Genomic DNA, 21,747 nt, shown 5'->3' on the forward strand with positions numbered 1-21,747 from the left:
TGTTTTGTTTTATGATACACATGCAGGGTTTTTTGCTTTCAGGAAATGTACTTTGGAGCTATAAACAAAACAAATCACCACACATTTGTAAAATAATGCATTTTTTATTAAATAATTCACCCATTTTTTTTCCTTCTGTGCAGTAAATAAAAATGTACGAAAAGACATTGTGAGACATTCTTGGGACACACAGGAAGGAAACACGTGATCTTAAATGTCCCTCAAGTGTTCCAACCACTTCAAAATGCAACAGTGTCCAAATCTGGGGAAATAAGAACAAAAATGTCCTTCAAGCTGTCCATCCACCATGATATCCCAATCCATAACAATGTTATCCATTTCACTAATCCATCAAGTCCAATTCTGGTCACGACACCATTAGTTTGATGAGACGAGCCACCACATGAACGTTCAGACTGTTCCCCAGAACCCGATACCGCTGCTTTATCGAGATGTCTTCTGGGAAAGCTGAGGAGACAAGAGAAGACGAAGGACGAAGAGGTGACATGAATGGCTAATAAGGCTGTGCCAGAGAGAGTGTAGAGGAAATCTATAAAGATCATAGTATGTTGTGGTAGAGAGGAGTCGAAACAGGAAGAGGGCAGTTTAAAAGCGGTTGTAGAGCAAGGATTGATGTTATTTACTCAAACAACATGGACACCATGACACACAGTATAAGAAAATAGACAGTTACAAACTAAAGCATTTGGTTCTGCACATTCTGTCAATGCACTGCCTGGTTGAGGGGTACATTTAGTAACAGATTTCCCTTCAGTCAGTCTGTGATGTTTACCAAGAAAACTCAATCATGGTGGTTAGCATCTAAAAAATATGCCCAGTAATCACTACATAACGAAAGACAGTCATGCTGAAAAAGGAGAAGTGTCATCTATTGCAGGGAGAATAAAGATGTACTCTATTACCAAAAACAGATAGTGTAGTAGATCTAAATTTGTGTGTGTCTGTGTGTGTGTATGTATGTGTGTGTGTGGCAGAAAGACAGCAAGATAAGAAGTCAAACAAGGGGAGAGAGAGAGAGAGAGAGAGAGAGAGAGAGAGAGAGAGAGAGAGAGAGAGAGAGAGAGAGAGAAAGAGAGAGAGAGGGAGGGAGAGAGAGAGTTAGAGAGACAGAGAGAGAGAGACAGAGAGAGAGAGAGAGAGAGAGAGAGAGAGAGAGAGAGAGAGAGAGAGAGAGAGAGAGAGAGAGAGAGAGAGAGACACAGAGAGAGACACAGAGAGAGAGAGAGAGAGAGAGAGAGAGAGAGACTCACTGAAGTCTGGAGAGAAGCCCATGAGGTTGGCGATCTCCCTGGGGGTGAAGTAGCGCAGTCGCAGCCTCTGTAGCCTCCTCAGCTTCTCCTCATCTGACTGCTCCTCTAGGGAGCTGAATGCCTCCTCCATGTCCTCCTCCACACACGACTGCAGCACAGAGCCCGTGCCCTCCACATAGTGGCCATACCTGAGACAGGAGAATCAAATGTCATCACCATAATCATCATGATCATCATCATTATTGTCACCATCAGTGCCTTCCATGTAACCATCATCATCGTCTGTGATACATGTCCATGGAGTGTCCATGTGTGATGGGGAAAAAAATAAATCCTATGAAGTTATTATAATCATCATATAGTATCCATAGGACGTTATACTGAAATACACTGGTGACCATATAACTTTTAATTTTTTTCACTTTTTAGTCAAATGTAACAAGTGTAAATCAACAAAATAATGGAACCTTAAATTGAACCGTTGGATTTCAAGCAAAGTCATCTGTCACCACCAGTCTCCTGTCAGCCCACATACAGAATCTCACCTCTGCTCCAATATTCGTTCAGACCAGTCAAACAACCTCAACAGTGCAATCTAAACTGAAAATGTCTTAGTCTGTTCAACTTACCCTTTGGTGAAGCACACAGATCGTCTGCAGGTAGGCCGTACAATGTCCATGAGCAGAGCGTAGCGCAATAGCGTTTTAGGGGGCAGCAGATACCGTTCCACATCATCATCTTCTCCCTGGACCTCCATGAACTCCTGTATCCTCCTGACCGTCTGGTCATTATTCTGTCCAATCTTCCTCTGGGCGTCCTTGGCTGTCTCCATCTTGTATAGGATGTGTCCGTCTTCTCCGTTTGCACTGTGTGGGCACTCAGACGGAGAGACTGATGATGTGGTGGAGTCCGAGGAGGACTCAACACTGAGGGATGATGGAAAGCTTTCCAAAATCTACACAAAGAAATATGTTAACAACAGCAATTGTTTTTATTGTTTGAATGACATCTTTATATTAAGCACAAAAATGTTCTAGAATTTTCATTCTAATAAATGGTCTACAGCAGGGCTCTAAATTAACACACGCCAACACGCCAAACACGGGTGAAAATTCATTTTGGCTAGTAGAAAAAAATACCTACCCGCGAATTTGGCTAGTAGCGCCCGAGTACAGTAACTTATGAACGGTAAACCGCTGCTCTGACGAACGTTATACGGCGAGATTTCCTACATTACCCATGGACACTAGCGTCACGAGGTAGCCTCCCACCGTGGGCTTTCCAGTGCATCGAGCGTCAACTCCATGCTGTTGCGCGCGCCAGGATTGAAAACATTTCAGACGACCAGCCTTCTGCCAGCTATAAGCTGCGCTCACACTATTCTGACAGGCAGCTCTCCTCCTATGCTCTCGTCGCTTTCGCTACAACCTTTTTAAGGTCACTACTGCTATTATTACTATATGAACCTTGCTGTAACAGGCTGCATTTTTTAAGCAGCGAGACCCTGACCGTTTCAATAACAGGACTTACGCAGATTATGCATAGCGCTACTTCTGTTGTGTAGACGTTTTGTGCGAGTGATGAGAATGTGGCGGGGGTTAGAGCAAGGTTCTGTGTGTTGGTGAATGCTAGTAGCCTAGTAATTGTAAATAGTGACGTTAAAAATGAGTGGTTTTGGAACGAAATAGCGACCAGGGCAGAGGAGGAGAGCCGACTGTCAGAGTAGTGTGACCGTACTGTAGCTGTCAGTTCAGTTGTCTGTTCAGAGTCCTGGCGCAACTAAGTTTGAAAGCCCACGCCATCGAAAAGAAAAAAAAGCAACCAACGACGAAGCTGTGGAAGTAACAAAGGAAGCGAAGATTCCCGATATATTATTTACTTTTAATTAAACTAGGCTTCTTGTCATTTTGTTGCGCATGGTAGAGAAGAGCTCCTCCTCTCTCCTCTCCTTTTCCTCTCATCTCTTCTCCTTCCTTGGGGTGTGCGTATGTGAGGTTTTGTAGTGTTTGGCTGTGTGCTTGGTTAGGCCTACTGTAGGCCTATGTTAAAGATCTGTTATGTGAGTGACTTTTGTGATGTGATTCAGCTGCTTTCAGAGGAATTGAACAAAAACTAATCAAATTAATTAGGCCTAAGTAATGAAAGTAAAAAATAAAGCAGAAGTTTAAAAATAATGAAAAAATATATAGCCTATAATATGCTTATTATGTAGGCATATAGTAGCCTATGCAGGCCTATAGTGTATCTGTGTTGTAGAAACAGTTGGACAAAATGACCATTTAATTAGAAAAAAACTAGCCTAATGCATAGTTTATTTTGGCGAGATTAAAAAAAAATGGCTAGTTGAACTTCTGTTTGGCTGGTAAGAAAAAATGTCCACTAGCCAAATTGGCTGGTGGTGGAAAAAGTTAATTTAGAGCCCTGGTCTACAGTAGTGTGGGGCTTGTAACAGCCATAGAAATATGTAAGGCAACTACAAAATACCTCTGAGCTTGTCTGGAAAGAAAAGGAATCAGGTGGTGCCTTTGCGATGAGGAAGTAACGCAGCCTTGAATTCGGTATACCAAGCTGCGAATGAACAAGACAAACAGTGTCATGTATTATACGCAAGATAACACAGAGCATGAAGCAATTAAGAACACGTGCCAATAATGCAATTCGCTTATTCTGCGAGATTGAGGTATAAATTGATTTTGAAAACAAAATGAAACTGTGTCTCTTACAGCTGTGGGTGTGAGGAGGAACTCTTGGAAGCTGTAGCCACAGTCTCTGAGAGTCGTCAGCAAAGCATCTCTGATAATAGTTTTAAAGGAGGCAAACAATAACAAACGTTGAATAATAAACATATGTATTCATTCATTCATGCATTCATTATGTCTAACTGTTTAACTCTAACACTTTAGGTTTTCTTTTGCCTTAAGACATGTAAAAGTTTTGATCTTTTACCTAGGCAAAGGAAAATCTAAAGTGTTTGAGTTGAATAATAAAGCCCAAATGATTATAGATCAGGCACGTGCCTACTGGACAACCAAAGAGTCATATGAGAATTTTTTTGAAAACCTAAAATATTTCAGTGACATTCAACATGTGTAGGAAATGTATAAATGATGGAGTGCAGTCTTTTTTTTTTTTAAACTAATCACGCCGCAGAGATAGTGATACATAATTCTACCATTCATATCATGTCTCTTTGAAGACTTAATTAAAGATGTCTGGTAAGAGCCATAAATCTTCACACTTGAAGCCGAATGACAAACGAACTGGAAAAGAACATCCTGTCCCAGGACCCCATTGGCTGACATATAGGTTCCCATGGTAACCACATTTCCCACCCTCCTTTCTCCTCAACCTACTAGGCTAAGTGAAGAAAGAAACGACCCAGCCCCTTCTGGTTACCTAGCGCTGGAGGTCTCAAAGCCTTTCACATTCTCCAGGAGAATGAAACGTGGCAGTTTGCTTAACCTGTTGGGAGACAAACTGGTTGAGAATTCTCACAGCCAGAATTGTGCTTACATTTCTCAAGAACAGTGTTAAAATAGCATTACTGCATTAGTCCTGCATTACAAGTTTACATATCTACAAGTACATACATTTACACAACCTACAACGGAGTCTATACGTATACAATAGGAAATACATCAGGAAAAAAGAGGAGAGCAAATAATTATTGTTGTAGAGGGAAGTAGGCCTAAGTGTGGGAGCTGATATTGGTCTGTCTGACCTTGGAAGAAGGTCAAGGATGTACAGGAAGCTTTTCGCCCTTGGGTCCGATATATCACCCTGCAGTCCGATTCTAAGGATTATAAAAACACATTAAATACATTTTTTATTTACTCAATTTAGTCATCCATCTTCATGTTTCAGATGGATCACATATATATGTGACAAATTTGAGTAATTGAAAGCTTGGAATGATATACAGAGGATTTTTACAACTACACGTAGTGCATTTGCATTTTCCAAGTGCATTTCATGTACCTTACCTTGTAAAGGGCTGGCATGGAGGACTCATCAAAATCATGTCAAACTCTAGCTTGTCAAAGTCACTTAACGTAATACCCTACAAACACACACACACACACACACTTAGATCTACTTTTGCCATTACAGCCATCTTTACAAAATCATCATGTAATTAAAGCGATGGTTCACCCTAATCACCCTAATGCCATTTGAACCGTGACACCCATCCACCTTTACACCCGAAGTGTTTTCTGCCGCAGGCTTACATCAACAGAGTTGCCGTGTTATTCGATGTTTATTCCGGATAGCTTGACTCAAGCGCATATGGATCCTGGGCACCGTCTCCAAACTTTCCCCACAAAAATAACATGTCATGACACCAAACTTCTACAGTATAACAAATGTGGTTTGTACTCACAAAAAGATGAATTTGAAACTTTGTACATAGTCCAGGAGTTTATTAGTAACAACACACGAGACGATTAGCTTTTCTGCTGCTAAACATCCGTCGACGTCACTTTCTCCAGCTGGGACTTTGTTGATGGAAACAAATACACGTGAGTCCGGAAGGCGGAAAACTCAAAAAGACAGCTTGCGCTACAACTAGAAATTAACCACTTCGGATTAAAATTTTACCACGTTTAATAAATAGAAGACGATGCCTCCAGCTGGGACTGTCCAGGTATTGTAAGGTGTGTGTTTTAGTCCACAGCCAGGATATATGCACGAGTGTGGCATCGTCTTCTATTTATTAAACGTGGTAAAATTTAAATCCGAAGTGGTTAATTTCTAGTTGTAGCGCAAGCTGTCTTTTTGAGTTTTCCGCCTTCCGGACTCACGTGTATTTGTTTCCATCAACAAAGTCCCAGCTGGAGGAAGTGACGTCGACGGATGTTTAGCAGCAGAAAAGCTAATCGTCTCGTGTGTTGTTACTAATAAACTCCTGGACTATGTACAAAGTTTCAAATTCATCTTTTTGTGAGTACAAACCACATTTGTTATACTGTAGAAGTTTGGTGTCATGACATGTTATTTTTGTGGGGAAAGTTTGGAGACGGTGCCCAGGATCCATATGCGCTTGAGTCGAGCTATCCGGAATAAACATCGAATAACACGGCAACTCTGTTGATGTAAGCCTGCGGCAGAAAACACTTCGGGTGTAAAGGTGGATGGGTGTCACGGTTCAAATGGCATTAGGGTGATTCTACTCCGAACCATCGCTTTAATGTGTAATACTTATCACTGTGAATGTTTTGACATGAGAGCTTTTGGCATACTGTACAACTTGAGATAAAAAATGATTGTGTATCTTGTGTGCTTCCTGCCTTTAGTATAGTCTCTCTCAACAAGGGGTTGAGAGAGGGGGGCGGTGCTTAGTTGCCATTGGGTGCATTAGTACTGTACTATATTTTATTATTTTATACTAAGTGGTCGTTGGGAGGCTTATGATGAGGCCCAGTGGGTGTTTATTCAGAAAAGGTTGAGAACCACCACTTAAAGGATAACTTCAGTCAATTTCAACATGCAGTTGTAATGCCCACACTACCCTGGACTTGTCAGTGCGTGAGAATTTTTTTTTTCTCTTCTTCAACCTTTTCCGAGATCCAGGTCATTGTAATGGGGGCAGCAAAAAAACATCTTGATTTCTTCCCAAAAACATTCAAAGGGTAATGCAACATCAACAGACAACTAGCAAACAGAGATACCTTTTGGGAAAATATTTGGAGTTGGCCTATGTTAAGAATTTTTAAAATAAAAACAAAAACAAAACAAAAGCTGCCCCCATTAGAATAGCTCATATCTCTGAAAGGCCTGAGCTGAAAAAGGCAGCATCGCCGGGTACTGACAAGTCAAGGGTAACATGAGCAATACAACAGCATATTGAAAATGGCTGAAGTGGTCCTTTAAGTTCTTTTACTACATCAATATGCAGAAAACAAACAGCTCCGTGTGACTATTATGGCTGTTAACTTTCTCTATAACTGACGACACAATTACTAATGAAGATGCATGTCAGCAAGGAGAGGTTCTTTCTCTCTGCTTTGAGAATAATTGAGAGAGAGAGAGAGAGAGAGAGAGAGAGAGAGAGAGAGAGAGAGAGAGAGAGAGAGAGAGAGAGAGAGAGAGAGAGAGAGAGAGAGAGAGAGAGAGAGAGAGAGAGTGAGAGAGCTGACCATGCAAACTACAGTGAACCTTCACCCGCCACTAAACATTCTAAGTTATTCTTTTACTCAAAACATCCAATGAAGGCATGTGTCATGGGACCTCGGAATATAACAGGAAGAGACTGATGCTTTACAGCATAAATAGGGAACCTTGTGAAACGCACAATTATGGACAACGGCTTTTGCAACCATGGCTGATATGGTTTTTGACGGCCATGTTTTACAATGGTAAAAGGTGTAGTTACTAAGTATTTTTAAGTGACTAATTACTATGGCAGCTCACTGATAGCACTAACGTAAGTGGAAGCGTGAAAGCCCATTGGGAAACTCCAACTCCCATTGTCATTGTGACACAGCACTCCACAGCACACAAGTGAACACTGCACACAACAAAACTGCATTTATGCCTCACCCATGCATGGGGGCAGCCCTCAGTGGCGCCCCTGGGGAGAAGTGCGGCGGGACGGTACCATGCTCAGGGTACCTCCGTCATGGAGGAGAATGGGGGAGAGCACTGGTTGATTACTCCCCCCACCAACCTGGTGGGTCGCGAGTCGAACCGCCAACCTTTGGGCTACAAGTCTGACGCCCTAACCGCTTACCCATGACTGCCCAAAACGGCATCAGAACATAGGTTTATGTTTGTATAGACATCCCACATTGGGCAGTCACGGGGAAGCGGGGCGTCAGACTTGTAGCCTAAAGTTTACCAGTTCAACTCCCGACCCGTCAGGTTGGTGGGGGGAATAATTAACCAGTGCTCTCCCCAGATCCTCCTCCATGACTGGGGTACCCTGAGCCGCACTGCTCCCTGTGTGCAGTGTGCAGTGAACACTTGAATGCTTTGGAGTGCTGTGCCTTGTGTGCTTTGGAGTTTCCCAGGTGGGCTTTCACGGCTTTCACGAGATCATGTGCAATCAATCAGTGGACATTGCCCATGGCGAGTAGGCCAACCATTTCTCGTAGACCTACCACTTATGTACTCCAAGGAGATATACAACAGTGCGGAGATGAAAACTGATATGAATGCGGAGATGAAAACTGACTTGGCTCACCTCAATTGTCTTAGACCACAGGGTTGTATCTGGAAAATTGTGTTTGTAAATCTGATTGGCTGTTGTATTGACGTCCACAGCAGCCGCCACTTCAGCTGACACTCCACTCTCTGCAGATATTAGCCACAATAATAGAAGGAGAGAGACATATTAGAGACTCTAAAACATAGACTACATATCATATTAGACTCAGAGTGGTTCACAAACTGGGGGTCATTGTGGAAGAACAGGGGAGTCGCAGCGTTCCATTATCAATCTCCTTGCAAGTCACAAGTCTTGTTATTAGACTACTCAGGTGTTGCTAAATGCCTTTCATACAGTAGAACTATGTTAAAATGTTTCACAATAGTTCACTCAATCGTTCCTTGATAACATGCATGGGTGAGGTTACAGTGGTTTTAACTGGGTAAAATATTGTTTAACACCAGAACGAAGCGTAGCTGCTTTCTAGAGCCTATCCCACAAGCGCCAAGGTAGGTTTGACATGTCTGTCGTTTTGGTTTGGGAGACTGCACTAGCGTGACGGCACTGCTGGCTGGCGATGTTTAGCAGCTCTCTGGCGCTAGCATTTCAACATTTCTAGCCGTTAACTTGATATTGTTTTTAAACATCTTACCTTTCAGTGCGTAATGCATTCCACCTATTCCACTGTACAGTTCTAGTGCTCGTAGGCAATCCATTTTGCGTTAAGAAGAGAGTTGCTGCTTTCAGCAATATGTAAACAGTAACACGTGTGTGTACGCTATGAATTAACTTCCGTCGGGGTACAAGAATGAAAACATAATGGTTCCGGATTTCATCCTTCAGTCTCATTAAATTTGCGCGTAATTTTACGCATTATAGTCATTGATTTGCACGTGCTTCATACTTTGGTGCATTAATAAATAGTGCCTTGTAAAAAAATAATAACGCTCCACTCTAGAATAAACACAGCGATATGCTGCAACCTGATTTCTATGACAATGGGCTATCCAATTGACGTTCATCATTTCATATAGCCTAAGCCTATAGCGTATCTGAAAGTGTGTGCAAATTGAAATTTTGCTTGATTTAATTTATTTCATTTTGTGTTATACATCTCAAACGCACTGTTGCCAAGCCATTTCCACAGGCCTACATTTCACAGGAAATTCAATGAGTTTTTCCTATTTTCTATTTTCAGAAATTCTCTAAGCTATGAGATAGGCGTCTCTCATTGGCTCCCATATAGCCCCGTTGGCGAACGCAGCCAAGTAAAAGATGAATGGGAGCCTATTGGGCTAAATGGCTCAGCAGGGATTTGTGACGGTTCTGTTCTCTGGTTTGTAAAGGTGTGTGCACATTCTGTACCTTATCATGGAAGTTGTATTAGAAGTGAAGTTAAAGGTTCCTGACATGGCTTTGTTCTCCCAAAGACGTGTTAGTTTTGTCCTGCAACACGCTAGCATTCGGCTAATACCTGCTGGCTGAGGAATCTCTGCGACTATTCACGACCAGAGCTGACGAGAGACGTACTCTGACTGATCCTAGCAGAGACATCTATGGTCACACACCTCAAAACCCCCCACCGCCGTCCAACATGTTAATTGAAGGTACCCAAATTCTTAAGGATGAGCGCAGTCATTTCCTTTACCCCATGTACACATGCCGCTTTTCCACCACCTTAAATGCAATAAATAACAGGTGTCCGCAACAATCCTAACATAACTTTAAACACATCGACATCTGAAGTCAGACTTAAAACTACAAAACAAATGGCGTAGTGCCGTAAAGTCGATTGTCACGTGTTATGTCATTGCTATAGTTGAAATAAGGGTCATTTTCACGAATCTAACACTTGACAAGATGCAAACGTGTCGGCAAATGCTTTCACTTACTCATATCTATCGAACGCGACTCCATTGTTTCCAGGGAAAAAATCACACGGGCAGATAGTTCTATGAGAAGCGTACAGCCCCATTGGCACCCATTCATTATTTACTTGGCTGCGATAACATAGCTGCAGTGCCACTCCTGGCCACACCAGCTAGTCGTCGTTCTTGTACAAGATTCCATTTTCTTTGCTATTTTTCTATTTTCATTTTTTCCAACATCTAGGCCGGATATCAGAGTCCACAAAAGATGAGTCGACCATAACCTACACAGGGGGAAGTTAAATTAATAGCCAATGGCAGCTTTTTCCATTTCAATGCTGCAATAGCCTCGTGGCAATGGATAATTAGCCTATACTTTGCATTTTCACAGAACAAAACAAACACTATTTTCATCGAATATTCCACCTGTCTTTGTCCGAACAGTATGCATAAAGTGACTTTCATGCCCCACCCTGGTCTAATCAGCGATGAACCCAAACACTGCGTAAAAGTGCGGTTGGTCCTTGGATGGGGAGCCACGCCACAGGCCACCAGTTCTGTCAATCACCTTCTCCTGTACCGTTATGTCATTTGCATAGGGAGGGGAGTATAAATCCTCCGCACGCACTCAGCATCAGTGTTGCTGAGCCAGTAGGTGCTTAGAGCGAACGGGCGGCAGCAAGTAGGAGGGAGTTCGACCCAAGATCAGAAAACGAGAAGTTACTTAGGCACGGAGGAATTACAAAATGTCGAAACACACTACGGTCCAATCCTCTTATAATAGGATGTTCGGTAAGAACGACCACCGGTCTTCTACCGCGCGCTCGACATACTCCAGTCGCCAGTACTCAACCCCGGCGGCACGCACCTCTCGGACATCCTACAGCCTGTCTTCGGCTCCCTCCTATGCTACCCGGGTCCCCAGGCTTCGAGCAAGCGCGCCCATGCTCAGACTCAGCAGCGACACTGTGGATTTTGCCCTCTCCGATGCCATCACGACTGAGTTCAAAGCGAACCGGACTAATGAAAAGGCGGAGATGCAACACCTCAACGACAGGTTCGCCAGCTACATCGACAAAGTTCGGTTCCTGGAGCAGCAAAACAAGATTCTTCTGGCAGAGTTGGAGCAGCTCCGGGGCAAGGGCTTGTCCCGTGTCGGGGACTTGTATGAGGAGGAGATGAGGGAGCTGCGTCGTCAGGTGGACCAGCTCACCAGCGAGAAATCCAGAGTGGAAATGGACAGGGACAACATGGGAGATGACATCCAGAGGCTCCGGGAGAAGTATGCATTGTGGCATCCATACCCTTGTGTTTATTATTTTGCCACTTATAAAGTCGAAATTGTGCGTAAAAATGTGTTCATTTGGGAGAAAGCCAATTCCCTGTGTAACAATCGTATTCATTCAATTCACAACATACTTTTGGTTTATGGTAGGTTTATGTGGTTGCACACGGTGCTAAGTGTGAATCCCAAGGCTGAACAGAACGAACCTTTTGTGTTCCCGTTCCATCATTCCCATTATAAATCTTTAGTTTGATAGGGACTCGAACAACTTGCACAACGAACATTTGAGGAACGCTAACTTTTCCTTTTATTGAAACCTTGCGCCATGTTATTTTTCAACTCCATGCAAAGGAGCAAGCTTGTAATTCTTTATCATCTCCGCTTCATTGTGAATTTCCATACCATGAACGTGATCAGTACTCTGCATGTTGCGCAGTGGAAGTGGGTGTGGTCGTATGTTAGAGAGCACCAGCTCTAATGCTGTCAGATGTCATTTGCAGGCTTCAGGAAGAGATTCTACAGAGAGAAGACTCCGAGAACAACCTCCAGGCCTTCAGACAGGTGTGTGCACATCTCCATCCAAACCATGGACCGCACTATGATTTCAAATATGCTGTGAGCCTAGTTATGTGCAGAATATTGGAAGGGGCAAAGAACCAAAGATAAACTGGTTGGTTTCATTTGACCTCTACTCTTTGGTTTTGACTTTAACTGTATTTAATAGTTAAGGCCACACCATCTGAATTTCTATATTACCCTCTTTATTTTCTTTTTCACACCTTGAGAGTGGACAGGTCCCACAAAGCTTGAACAACACAAAGGGCTGTCATCATCATTGCCTTGCCTTCTACCTCCTATGGAGACTTGGCTTACATAGGCCTACTATGAAAGTAGCGCGGCTATCATGTCAACAAAGTACTACAAAAATACATCAGATTTTGACGTAGATATTTGGGAGTTTGCTCAAACACTTTTGACGGGTATAGTTGTGCATAATGTGGAATTTGGGACAGCACCCAGCGCCCAGGAGTGCCAGAGTTGAAACGGGCCAGAATTTGGTCTGCCACCTGGTGTTGGGTCCATAAACGCCCTCCGCTTAAAGGGCTGCTTTGTGGCAGGAAAGCGGCTTGTCCGCCGGGCCCGCCGGCATTGTTTCAGATCTGATGAGGAGAGGGGGCAGCAAGAAGATGACAAAGCAAGCTGTTGTTCAGAGTTAGTGTGGGTGTATGTGTGTGCCTGTGTGTGTGTGTGTGTGTGTGTGTGTGGGGTGGGCGAGTGGGGTGGGGGGTATGTGTGCCTCTCTCTCTCTCTCTCTCTCTCTCTCGCTCTTTCTCTTTCTGTGTGTGTGTGTGTGTGTGTGTGTGTGTGTGTGTGTGTGTGTGAGAGAGAGAGAGAGAGAGAGAAACAGAGAGAGAGAGAGAGAGAGAGAGATTATTTTTGTGCCTTTGTGCATGTGTGGGGATTGCTTTTGAACTAAAACTGTGAACTAAAACTTTTGATTTTTGATTTGTTCTGACAGACTGAAGACGTGCTAAAACGTAGTGTTTTTATACAAACCCAAGAAAGCTTTTCACAATGTTGACACTGTTCAGACAAGGCTACTTGGGGCAAAAATACTCACTACACTAGTCATTCTGAATAGCAAATCAGCGTCCACTAAAATGGTAGCACTGTTGTGTTGTACAATAATGGCCCTTCCCGTGACGAAGGACATCATTCTGAAGGTCTTCCCGTGTCTTTGTTTGAGAGCAGGAATTAAATCAGCCGTGTCATAGTCACACTGCTACCACTTAAGTTTCTCATACTTGGCCATTTTTCTGCGCCATAAAGGAATGCAGTGGGTAACTTCATGGCATGATATCCCTCTCCCCTTAGTTGTCGCTCTGTCTCCTTGCCTCATTGCATAATAGGGGTTTTCCGTCCAATGTATCCTAATAAGGTAATTGGAATTTTAGTCATGATATTGCTCTCTCTCTCTCTCTCTCTCTCTCTCTCTCTCTCTCTCTCTCTCTCTCTCTCTCTCTTTCTCTCTCTCTCTCTGTCTCTCTCTCTCTCTCGCTCTCTCCTGTAGGATGTGGATAATGCTGCCCTGGCCCGTCTTGACCTGGAGAGGAAGGTGGAGTCCCTGCAGGAGGAGATCATCTTCCTCAGGAAGCTGCACGACGAGGTGAGCAGGGGACATCGCTATGGGCTGTACTGTGCAGGCTGCAGGATGACCTCTCTACCACACCGGCTATGTGCTGCACTGCACAGGCTGCAGGCTACCATCTCAACCTATACTGTACTGGCTATATGCTATAAGCAGGCTCAACCACACATCTATAGGTTGTGCAGGCTATAGGTTATGGGCTGGCTACAATCTCAGCCACACAGTTATAGGCACTACTGTGGTCTCTAGGCTGTAAGCAGGCTGCCCTCTCAACCACACATCTATAGGTTGTGCAGGCTATAGGTTATGGGCTGGCTACAATCTCAGCCACACAGTTATAGGCACTACTGTGGTCTCTAGGCTGTAAGCAGGCTGCCCTCTCAACCACGCAGCTATGGTCTGTAGGCTATATGTATGTACTGCAGGCTATAGGTTACAGCGGGGCTGCCCTCAACCACCCCTCCTGACACACTTGCTGTGTTCCATTACCCGTACTTAACGCCCTTTCCGCACTGTGTTTGGGTACGCTGGGCGTTCCATTTCTAATCGCGAGGGTAAAGTGTACTGTAAATTACCCGGATAACGCCCCCAAAACGGCCATTTTTCGAAGTGTGGTGTTACTGTACACTTTTCGCACTCAACGGACGCCATGTTTGTGACGTAGTTGAGTGTCAGATCTGTCAAACGGTTGAATCTCTGTGATAACAGCATAGTTTTGATTCCAAAGACAATCGCCATGTGTATTAGAGGCAGGGGTAACTTTAAAAAGTGTTAGCATAAGGAACAGTTGCTGTGTTCCATTACCCGTACTTACCTCCCTTTCCGCACTGTATTTGTGTACGCAGGGTGTTCCATTTCTAATCGCGACGGTAAAGTGTACTGTAAATTACCCGGATAACGCCCCCAAAACGGCCATTTTTCGAAGTGTGGTGTTACTGTACACTTTTCGCACTCAACGGCCGCCATGTTTGTGACGTAGTTGAGTGCCAGATCTGTCAAACGGTTGAATCTCCGTGATAACAGCATAGTTTTGATTCCAAAGACAATCGCCATGTGTATTAGAGGCAGGGGTAACTTTAAAAAGTGTTAGCATAAGGAACAGTGCCTTCCGTGTTGAATTGCATATTGGCGGTTGGTAAACTCGGATGTCACGCGACCAACCGTCATTTCCGTTAAGTGTATCAGACAGAACGGGAATCGGAATGTACTCGCCTCGTGAATTGCGGAGGGTGGAAAGGGTACTTCACTGCACTCAAACAAGGTACACAGTACAGAGGGTGAATAATGGAACACAGCAACTGACATAGGCCAAGTTCGAAATCCTCACACACAGTTCACTACATACAGTATGTAGTGTGCACTATAGGGAAAATACAATGACACTCTCTCACCTTATGTAATGCATATACTCTACATACAGTGTGCATGTCGACAGTTCATTTTCCCAATTAATTGTTTTTTGGGGGGGGGGGGTTTCAAATTGAAAATGTAAATATAAAATCTTCATCACCATGGAAAACTGTGCCGCACAATCTCCACTGTGTATTTGCCTTCTTATTGGGGCCTTTGCCAATCACAGCCCTGGCAGCGTGCACTATGTAGTAAACTAGTGAACATATTGGGAGTCGGTCACTGCCTTTACCTTTGCCTTACCTGGCGCTGCTTTGCCTTGCATGGCATGGCATGATATGGCATGGATCAGACAGTAACCAAGTGACTCTCTCTCTCTCCAGAGGGGTTGAGAAGTTAATAGGATTATTGGATGGGGCATTGGAGTGGGCGGGGCAATAGCCGCTACCATGGCGATTACATGCTGCGAGGCGGCAGTATTATGTCAAGAGGATAAGGAAGGAAGAGGAAGGGACGACAACTGTCTTCCTGTGCGAGGAGTGTTGCTAATGTATCAGCATGCCATGTGCCCAGGAAATGGCCGTTTTTACGACCGATTACCTGAGAATAATCCATTACATTTCCTGGGCTGTGAGTTCTCTGGCTATTGTAAGGATTGCGAGACAGTAAGTCGTAACTTACTGCTGTGTCTGTGTGCCATTAGCCTCGACTGTAAAGTGACAGGAAAGATCGTAGCCCCTTAATGCGCGCCGTACCTCCAGTGGCACGCTGTAATAGTCATTGAAATGTAACTATCATAGTACTACTCTACTATGAAACAACACAGGCCCTTTAGTAATGCACCACGACTTGGTCATTACCATACTGGTGACAACAAATTTATAAAGCCGTGTCACAAGGGGTTAAGTGATGTGAGTTGATCTCTACAGGAAAGTGCAGACCTCAGTGGCCTCACCTTCCCTGTCATTTTGCCTTGCACTAAAGACCACATACTCCCATCTCACTGTCTCGATACCTCATTCTCTCTGTGTGTCTCTTTGTCTGTCTGTCTGTCTCTGTCTGTCACACACACACACACACACACACACACACACACACACACACACACACACACACACACACACACACACACACACACACACACACACACACACACACACACACACACACACACACACACACACACACTACATTTTCTCTCTCTCCTCATGTGTGTCTTTCTCTTCTTTCTCTTTGCCTCGTTCAGGAGTTAGCTGATCTGCAAGCCCAGATCCAGCAGCAGCATATCCAGATTGACATGGACGTGGCCAAGCCAGACCTGACTGCAGCTCTCAGGGACGTCCGGATGCAGTACGAGACCCTGGCCACCAAGAACATCCAGGAGTCGGAAGACTGGTACAAGTCTAAAGTGAGTCATTTAGGGGAAAGGACAAATCATAAATACGGAGCATACAGTACAAGCCCATACAGTACAGTGTTTCCCCCATGCCCACATGGTACTTACAATACAGAACTCCCTGTGAGAGCTGTTTTATAGTATGATTGTGAGCCCTTTGCAAAAAGAAACAAATATTTTAAACCTTTAAGCCTTAGAATACCCCTCCCACACATTGTTTAGTGCAGTGTCATATTGCATACAATAACCCACTAGTGCACTACAGTGTAGTAAAGCATGACTGTATGTGTAGAAGAGCAAAGTGTGGAGATGGTCCATCCATCCCTCTGGGGACATTGAGGGGCACATTGGAGTGGCCCTCTCCTCCTAGAGGAGGTGGCCATAAGTGGGGAGGGACCAGATGGTGTGCTGGGGGCCAGTGGTCTCCCAAAGGGACAGCTGGATACCCTCTCCACTCCTCTCCACTCTGGGAGAACAAAAGACATCTCAACCCCCCATCTTTAAAAAGAGCAACCCTAATTGGGTTATTGATCTGCTCTGCTCATTTGTTATTCCAGTCCCAGTCTCAGTGTCTCGGATTGAGCACACTTAGAGGTGAAAGTGTTTTGGGGGAAATGTAGACTGGTGGAAATCTGACTGTCACTCTGGGTTTTTTTGTTTGAGCACAGTCGTGCTGAAGACTAAATTCAATGGCGTAACAGTCTCTGTGTCACAGATTGAGCACACACTTAGAGGTGAAAGTGTTTGAAGGTAGGCTGGAGAAAATCTGACTGTCACTGAGTGGTGCTAAAAGATTAAATTGACTGGTGGTGTTCCAGTCTTAGTATTAGAATGAGAACACTTGGAGGTGAAAATGTTGGGTGGACTGGAAGAAATCTGATGTTTGCTGTGGGGATTTTCCTTTTGAACAGGACAGTGCTCCAGTAAAGATTAAATTAACTGGTGGCACCCCAGTCTCAGTCTTTGATTGAGTACACATAGAGGTGAAAATGTTTGGAGGTGTACCGTACTGGAGGAAATGTGACTGTCACTGGGTCGCTGGTTTTGTGGGTACCACTGTGGGTTTTTTTCTGCTTGAACAAGGCAGTGCTAAAGATTACATTAACTGATGCAGCCCCACTCTCAGACCGAGCACACTTAGAGGTGAGACTATTGCACTGGAGCGAATCTGGCTTCAGACTGCCGCTGTGGGTGGGTGTTGATTAGAGCACGGTGGTGCTAAAGATTAAATTAAACGCTGGCATTTGTCCAGAGGAGGAGATCAAGCTTTTATAGCCAGGGTAATCCAGGAAAGGCTTGAGTGTGTGTGTGTGCATGTGTGTGCATGTGTGTGCTCCTATGCTCCATTGACCTTTTAATGTACAGTAACCTTTTTACTCTACCGTTAGACAAAGAATATTAATGAAAACTAGAATTTAATGCTATGATCCCTGCAATCGGTTGCTGTATAGCTATGATCGTTTAAACCTTTCACCTTGAGGTAGCCTTCTCTCTCTCTCTTTCTCTCTCTCCCTCTCATGTTGTGAATCCTTGCTCTCCTCTCTCTCTGTGCAGTTTGCTGACCTGTCTGAAGCAGCAGCTCGCCACAACGACGCCATCCGCGCGGCCAAACAGGAAGTGGGAGAGTACCGCCGGCAGGTACAGGCGCTCACCTGCGAGGTCGACGCCCTCAAAGGCACGGTGAGTAAGTCAGCCGGCGCAGCACCGTAAACCATGTGGTGTAAAAGCACAGCTTAGTGCTACAACTGGATCACTGAACCATGTGGTAGAAAGGCACAACTTGGTGTTGCTTTGGAAGTGCATTGTAAAAATGGCTTCTGATAGAAATGCTGAAAGTTTTTTTGGGAGGGTTTTTTTAAAATAAGAATTTGACCATGTGTTGTTATAAAGCATTTGTAGTGAATCAGAGAAATGGCTCCTGAGAGAGATGCCTACCTGATGAAGTTGTTGGGTGCATGTGGAATTTTTCCCACAAAGAAATCATATTACGTAAAGCTTGGATTAATCTCATTTTATCATGAGGATGACCTGGGTTGACAATGTATAACATCTGCCATGTATTTCTTCAGTGTGTGATTGAGGTTGTAACAAAATTGGAAAAAAAGTAGTTCCACCGAGTGTTGCATTAAACAACAAGAAAAAAAGGCAAAAGATACGTTTTCTCACAACCGTAGTTTTGTTTAATCAGGAGGACCTTGACCAAGGAATCTGAGGAAAGTAAGACACTGAGAATGTCGTAAGAAAATTATTACCTGGACCATTTGTTTCAATTTTGCTCAAATCTGCCTTTAGAATGAGTCCCTGGAGCGGCAGATGAGGGAGATGGAGGATGGCTTCTCCACCGAGGCCTGTGCCTACCAGGAGAATATTGTGCGCCTGGAGGAGGAGATCCACAACATGAAGGACGAGATGGCGCGTCACCTGCGCGAGTACCAGGACCTGCTCAACGTCAAGATGGCCCTGGACATCGAGATCGCCACCTACAGGAAGCTGCTGGAAGGAGAGGAGAGCAGGTGAGCATCTACATTAGTGTTGCTCAACATGGGCTCCACAGCCCCCCATGGGGGGCTTATGATTAGGGCATTTGTTCAAAAAAGGTTGAGAACCACGGATCTAAATGAAGAGTATGCTGTATTACAGTAGGGTATGAGATACTGTCTGTAAGGGCTGAATAGTTTTGAACAAAAAAGGCCCAACTGACTATTTTGTACATGATTATTTTATTAATTTTTCTCTAACCAAGCTCAAATGAAAAATACACAATACTTAATCACAATTGTAATAAGAAAACATCCAATTCTTCAGCACTACTGTTCAACAGTTGTGGGTGCAACTTCACTTCTATTTGGAGCTTCATCCGGCTTGCTCTTACAAACCATTTCTAAGGGATTGTGAACAGAATATATCTCAATTTCCGATGTCTTTCTATTTGTTCCTCTCTACAACGGTTCAGTCCCTGTTCCATCTTTCTTTCTTGCTTAAAATTTCTTTATTTTTTGATTTTCAGAATCACCACTCCATTGCCCAACTTTGCTTCCTTAAACTTGAGAGGTAAGTATTAATAGCACAGCAAAATAAAACAAAATCACATAGCATCGTAGCATATTGATTTTCTCTTTAAAATCGTCACAGACCTTAAATAATTATGAGCTTATGTGCACTGCACAGTCTGTTCTGCTGCAAAGCCAAATCGGTCAGACCCAGTTTTCAACCCATGGTCTTTAAAATCTCCCTAAATTATAAATGAGAATATGTCTGCACCAAGGTGATGACGTTTCAAAAAGAGCTGAGTCATTGGCCATCTTACTCCATTCAGCAAAGCAGCAATTTCAGGTTTCTCAATTGTAGTAATTTCAGATGTTGCACAGACATACAAAAGTAAAGCTTTATACATACACTCTCTGCCATTCTTTCTCAATTGAAGAGTCTATGATGGAAGTCAGACCAGGCATGGAGAGCATGAAGAGGGTGTTGATCAAGACTATTGAGACCAGAGATGGAGAAGTGAGTTTAATTTAATTTACTTTAAATAGCAAAGGATATGAGCAAACAAATTCCTACATGTAAGACGTATGAATTTTACCTGCATTTACTGTCCAAATGGCGTCGCATAAGATTGAAGTGATATCTACAATTGACTGAGTTTAGTACTTATTCCAATAATTAAAAGTTTAGCCAAAGCGCGCACACTCACCCAGGATATTAATAATTGGGGAAGAACTAAAGCAACATTGTTTGATGGTAATAAAAACAAAACTTTGGAAGCAAAAATCTGTTTGAAGCTGACTTTTGTGTCCCGATTTTTTTGCCTTCTTTTGTTTTGTCCCGTTGCATTGTGCTATCTGTTCTCGTCCTCACATCCTTCAATATATCCATCCAGCTGTCTGAATCAATTCCTCAATCCCTGCAGGTGATCAATGAGTCAACCCAAGATCACGATGACCTGGCGTGAGCTGCTGCATATGTTGCCTGTGATGGAGGAAAGCATGATGGGGAGGAGGAGGAGGAGGAGGAGGAGAATGATGGGAAGAATGAAGGACCAGAAGGGGGTTGGTTAAAGAAAGGGGAGGGGTAAAGCATGATGTGGGTGGGGGTGTCTGACTGAGAACAAAAAAGAGAGAAGGGTCAAGGAATGTCTACATTTGTTTATGTGAAGGTTTTACTTAAAGGTTAACAAAACAAAACACAGAAAATAAAATAAAAAAAACAAAACAAAAACAGCTTTAAAAAGTGCCTTTTGACACACTAGGAAGATTGAACCAGTGTTTGTTTTCCCTTTTTTTTAGGATAGGTCAAATTAGACATTCTACTGTAGAGCAGCAAGCAAACCAGCTTTACTGAATGTTCTTGTTTACCATACAGTCTCTAGTTTACTCTGCACAAGTTAAGGTCTGGGCAATACTTGTGAGGAATACTTTTCTTATTTTTTACTGTTTACTATCATTTACCAAATCTTGGAATTGAATGCAACACGTGTTTTGTGCACGCATCACAACTGTCAGTGTTCTTCTACAGGTCAATAAACTTTTGAGAAAAAAACAGTCTTCAGTGACATTTCATTTCTGTCATATGTAATGGTTGCCATCTAGTGGAGTTCTGCAGTAGAAACCTCCTTCCCAAAGCCTCATGAAGATGTGGGCAGTGTAGTGCTTAGCTATCGGCCTAGACCTTAAGCTAAGTGTTATTGTACCCAGCTTTTGCCGGGCCGGGGACAAAGTAATCTGAAAGGCTCCCCCCACCCATACATACAATATAATGACGACCCTATTCTGGGGCCCCTGTCAACCTGTTCCTGGGACAAACTCCCCACATCCCATGTCAATGTGGGTCTGTGGCTGTGACTGGAACGTTGTGATTTCGAGCCCAGAGTTGCGGACTGTGCAGAATGAGCTTAGTTACAATGAACATGAATAAAATACTGTATTGATAGTAGGGTGATCTACAAAGTACTTAATGATACTGTAACACCTGATTTTAATCATTATTCCACCATTACTAAAGAGACAGATTTTTGATTAAATCATATTAAAAATGACGATGCATGTACACAGCCCAATTTGACACATCTCACCAGTTTCACAAACAATAAAACCCTTCAAGTCTCTTTTCTTGACAAATAGCCAAACTGGCATACCAGGTTTGAAATTTTCATGGGCCAAAGTTCCCCCAAGGTCAACAAGAGCATGGGTACAAAGTTTCAGCAAGAAACACACAATGGAGGTAGTTCAGGTTCCCCTCACAAAGGGATTAATGGGTAATTCACCAAATTGGTATGAAGGCC

General features: G+C 43.6%; 2 protein-coding genes across 3 annotated transcripts; one reads left to right on the plus strand and one right to left on the minus strand.

Moving 5' to 3' along the window:
- Positions 1 to 94: 94 nt before the first annotated feature.
- On the minus strand, positions 95 to 9,222 carry trdmt1 (tRNA aspartic acid methyltransferase 1). Its single transcript, XM_063206974.1, has 10 exons — positions 9,071 to 9,222; positions 8,455 to 8,564; positions 5,255 to 5,331; positions 4,993 to 5,064; positions 4,668 to 4,733; positions 3,995 to 4,064; positions 3,756 to 3,839; positions 1,901 to 2,226; positions 1,272 to 1,459; positions 95 to 468 (listed from the first exon to the last, which is right to left on the minus strand). Exons 1-10 carry the CDS (start codon positions 9,132 to 9,134, stop codon positions 368 to 370), a joined length of 1,158 nt encoding a protein of 385 aa, XP_063063044.1. The 5' UTR covers positions 9,135 to 9,222; the 3' UTR covers positions 95 to 367.
- Positions 9,223 to 10,919: 1,697 nt separating this feature from the next.
- Positions 10,920 to 20,684, plus strand: vim (vimentin). 2 transcript variants are annotated; one of them, XM_063206988.1, is made up of 9 exons: positions 10,920 to 11,568; positions 12,072 to 12,132; positions 13,643 to 13,738; positions 16,317 to 16,478; positions 18,021 to 18,146; positions 18,759 to 18,979; positions 19,474 to 19,517; positions 19,891 to 19,970; positions 20,377 to 20,684. In XM_063206988.1, the coding sequence occupies exons 1-9, from the start codon at positions 11,033 to 11,035 to the stop codon at positions 20,416 to 20,418; spliced, it is 1,368 nt and encodes a 455-aa protein (XP_063063058.1). In that variant the 5' UTR covers positions 10,920 to 11,032; the 3' UTR covers positions 20,419 to 20,684. The 2 variants fall into 2 exon arrangements, with proteins under 2 accessions (XP_063063058.1, XP_063063059.1); XM_063206989.1 differs by lacking the exon at positions 19,891 to 19,970.
- Positions 20,685 to 21,747: the final 1,063 nt, after the last annotated feature.

The sequence above is a fragment of the Engraulis encrasicolus genome, chromosome 9 (genome assembly GCF_034702125.1).
Source record: "Engraulis encrasicolus isolate BLACKSEA-1 chromosome 9, IST_EnEncr_1.0, whole genome shotgun sequence".
Taxonomy (NCBI): domain Eukaryota; kingdom Metazoa; phylum Chordata; class Actinopteri; order Clupeiformes; family Engraulidae; genus Engraulis; species Engraulis encrasicolus.

Bases quoted from the DNA above. Each gene is read 5' to 3' on its own strand.
- trdmt1 (XM_063206974.1), bottom strand. From the start codon at position 9,134: ATGGATTGCCTACGAGCACTAGAACTGTACAGTGGAATAGGTGGAATG. The intron at 8,565-9,070 runs GTAAGATGTTTA...TAATATCTGCAG, and splicing joins AATGCATTACGCACTGAAAG to AGAGTGGAGTGTCAGCTGAA. The intron at 5,332-8,454 runs GTGAGCCAAGTC...GTGTGTTTGTAG, and splicing joins TGTGGTCTAAGACAATTGAG to GGTATTACGTTAAGTGACTT.
- vim (XM_063206988.1), top strand. From the start codon at position 11,033: ATGTCGAAACACACTACGGTCCAATCCTCTTATAATAGGATGTTCGGT. The intron at 12,133-13,642 runs GTGTGTGCACAT...TCTCTCCTGTAG, and splicing joins ACCTCCAGGCCTTCAGACAG to GATGTGGATAATGCTGCCCT. The intron at 19,518-19,890 runs GTAAGTATTAAT...TCTCAATTGAAG, and splicing joins TGCTTCCTTAAACTTGAGAG to AGTCTATGATGGAAGTCAGA.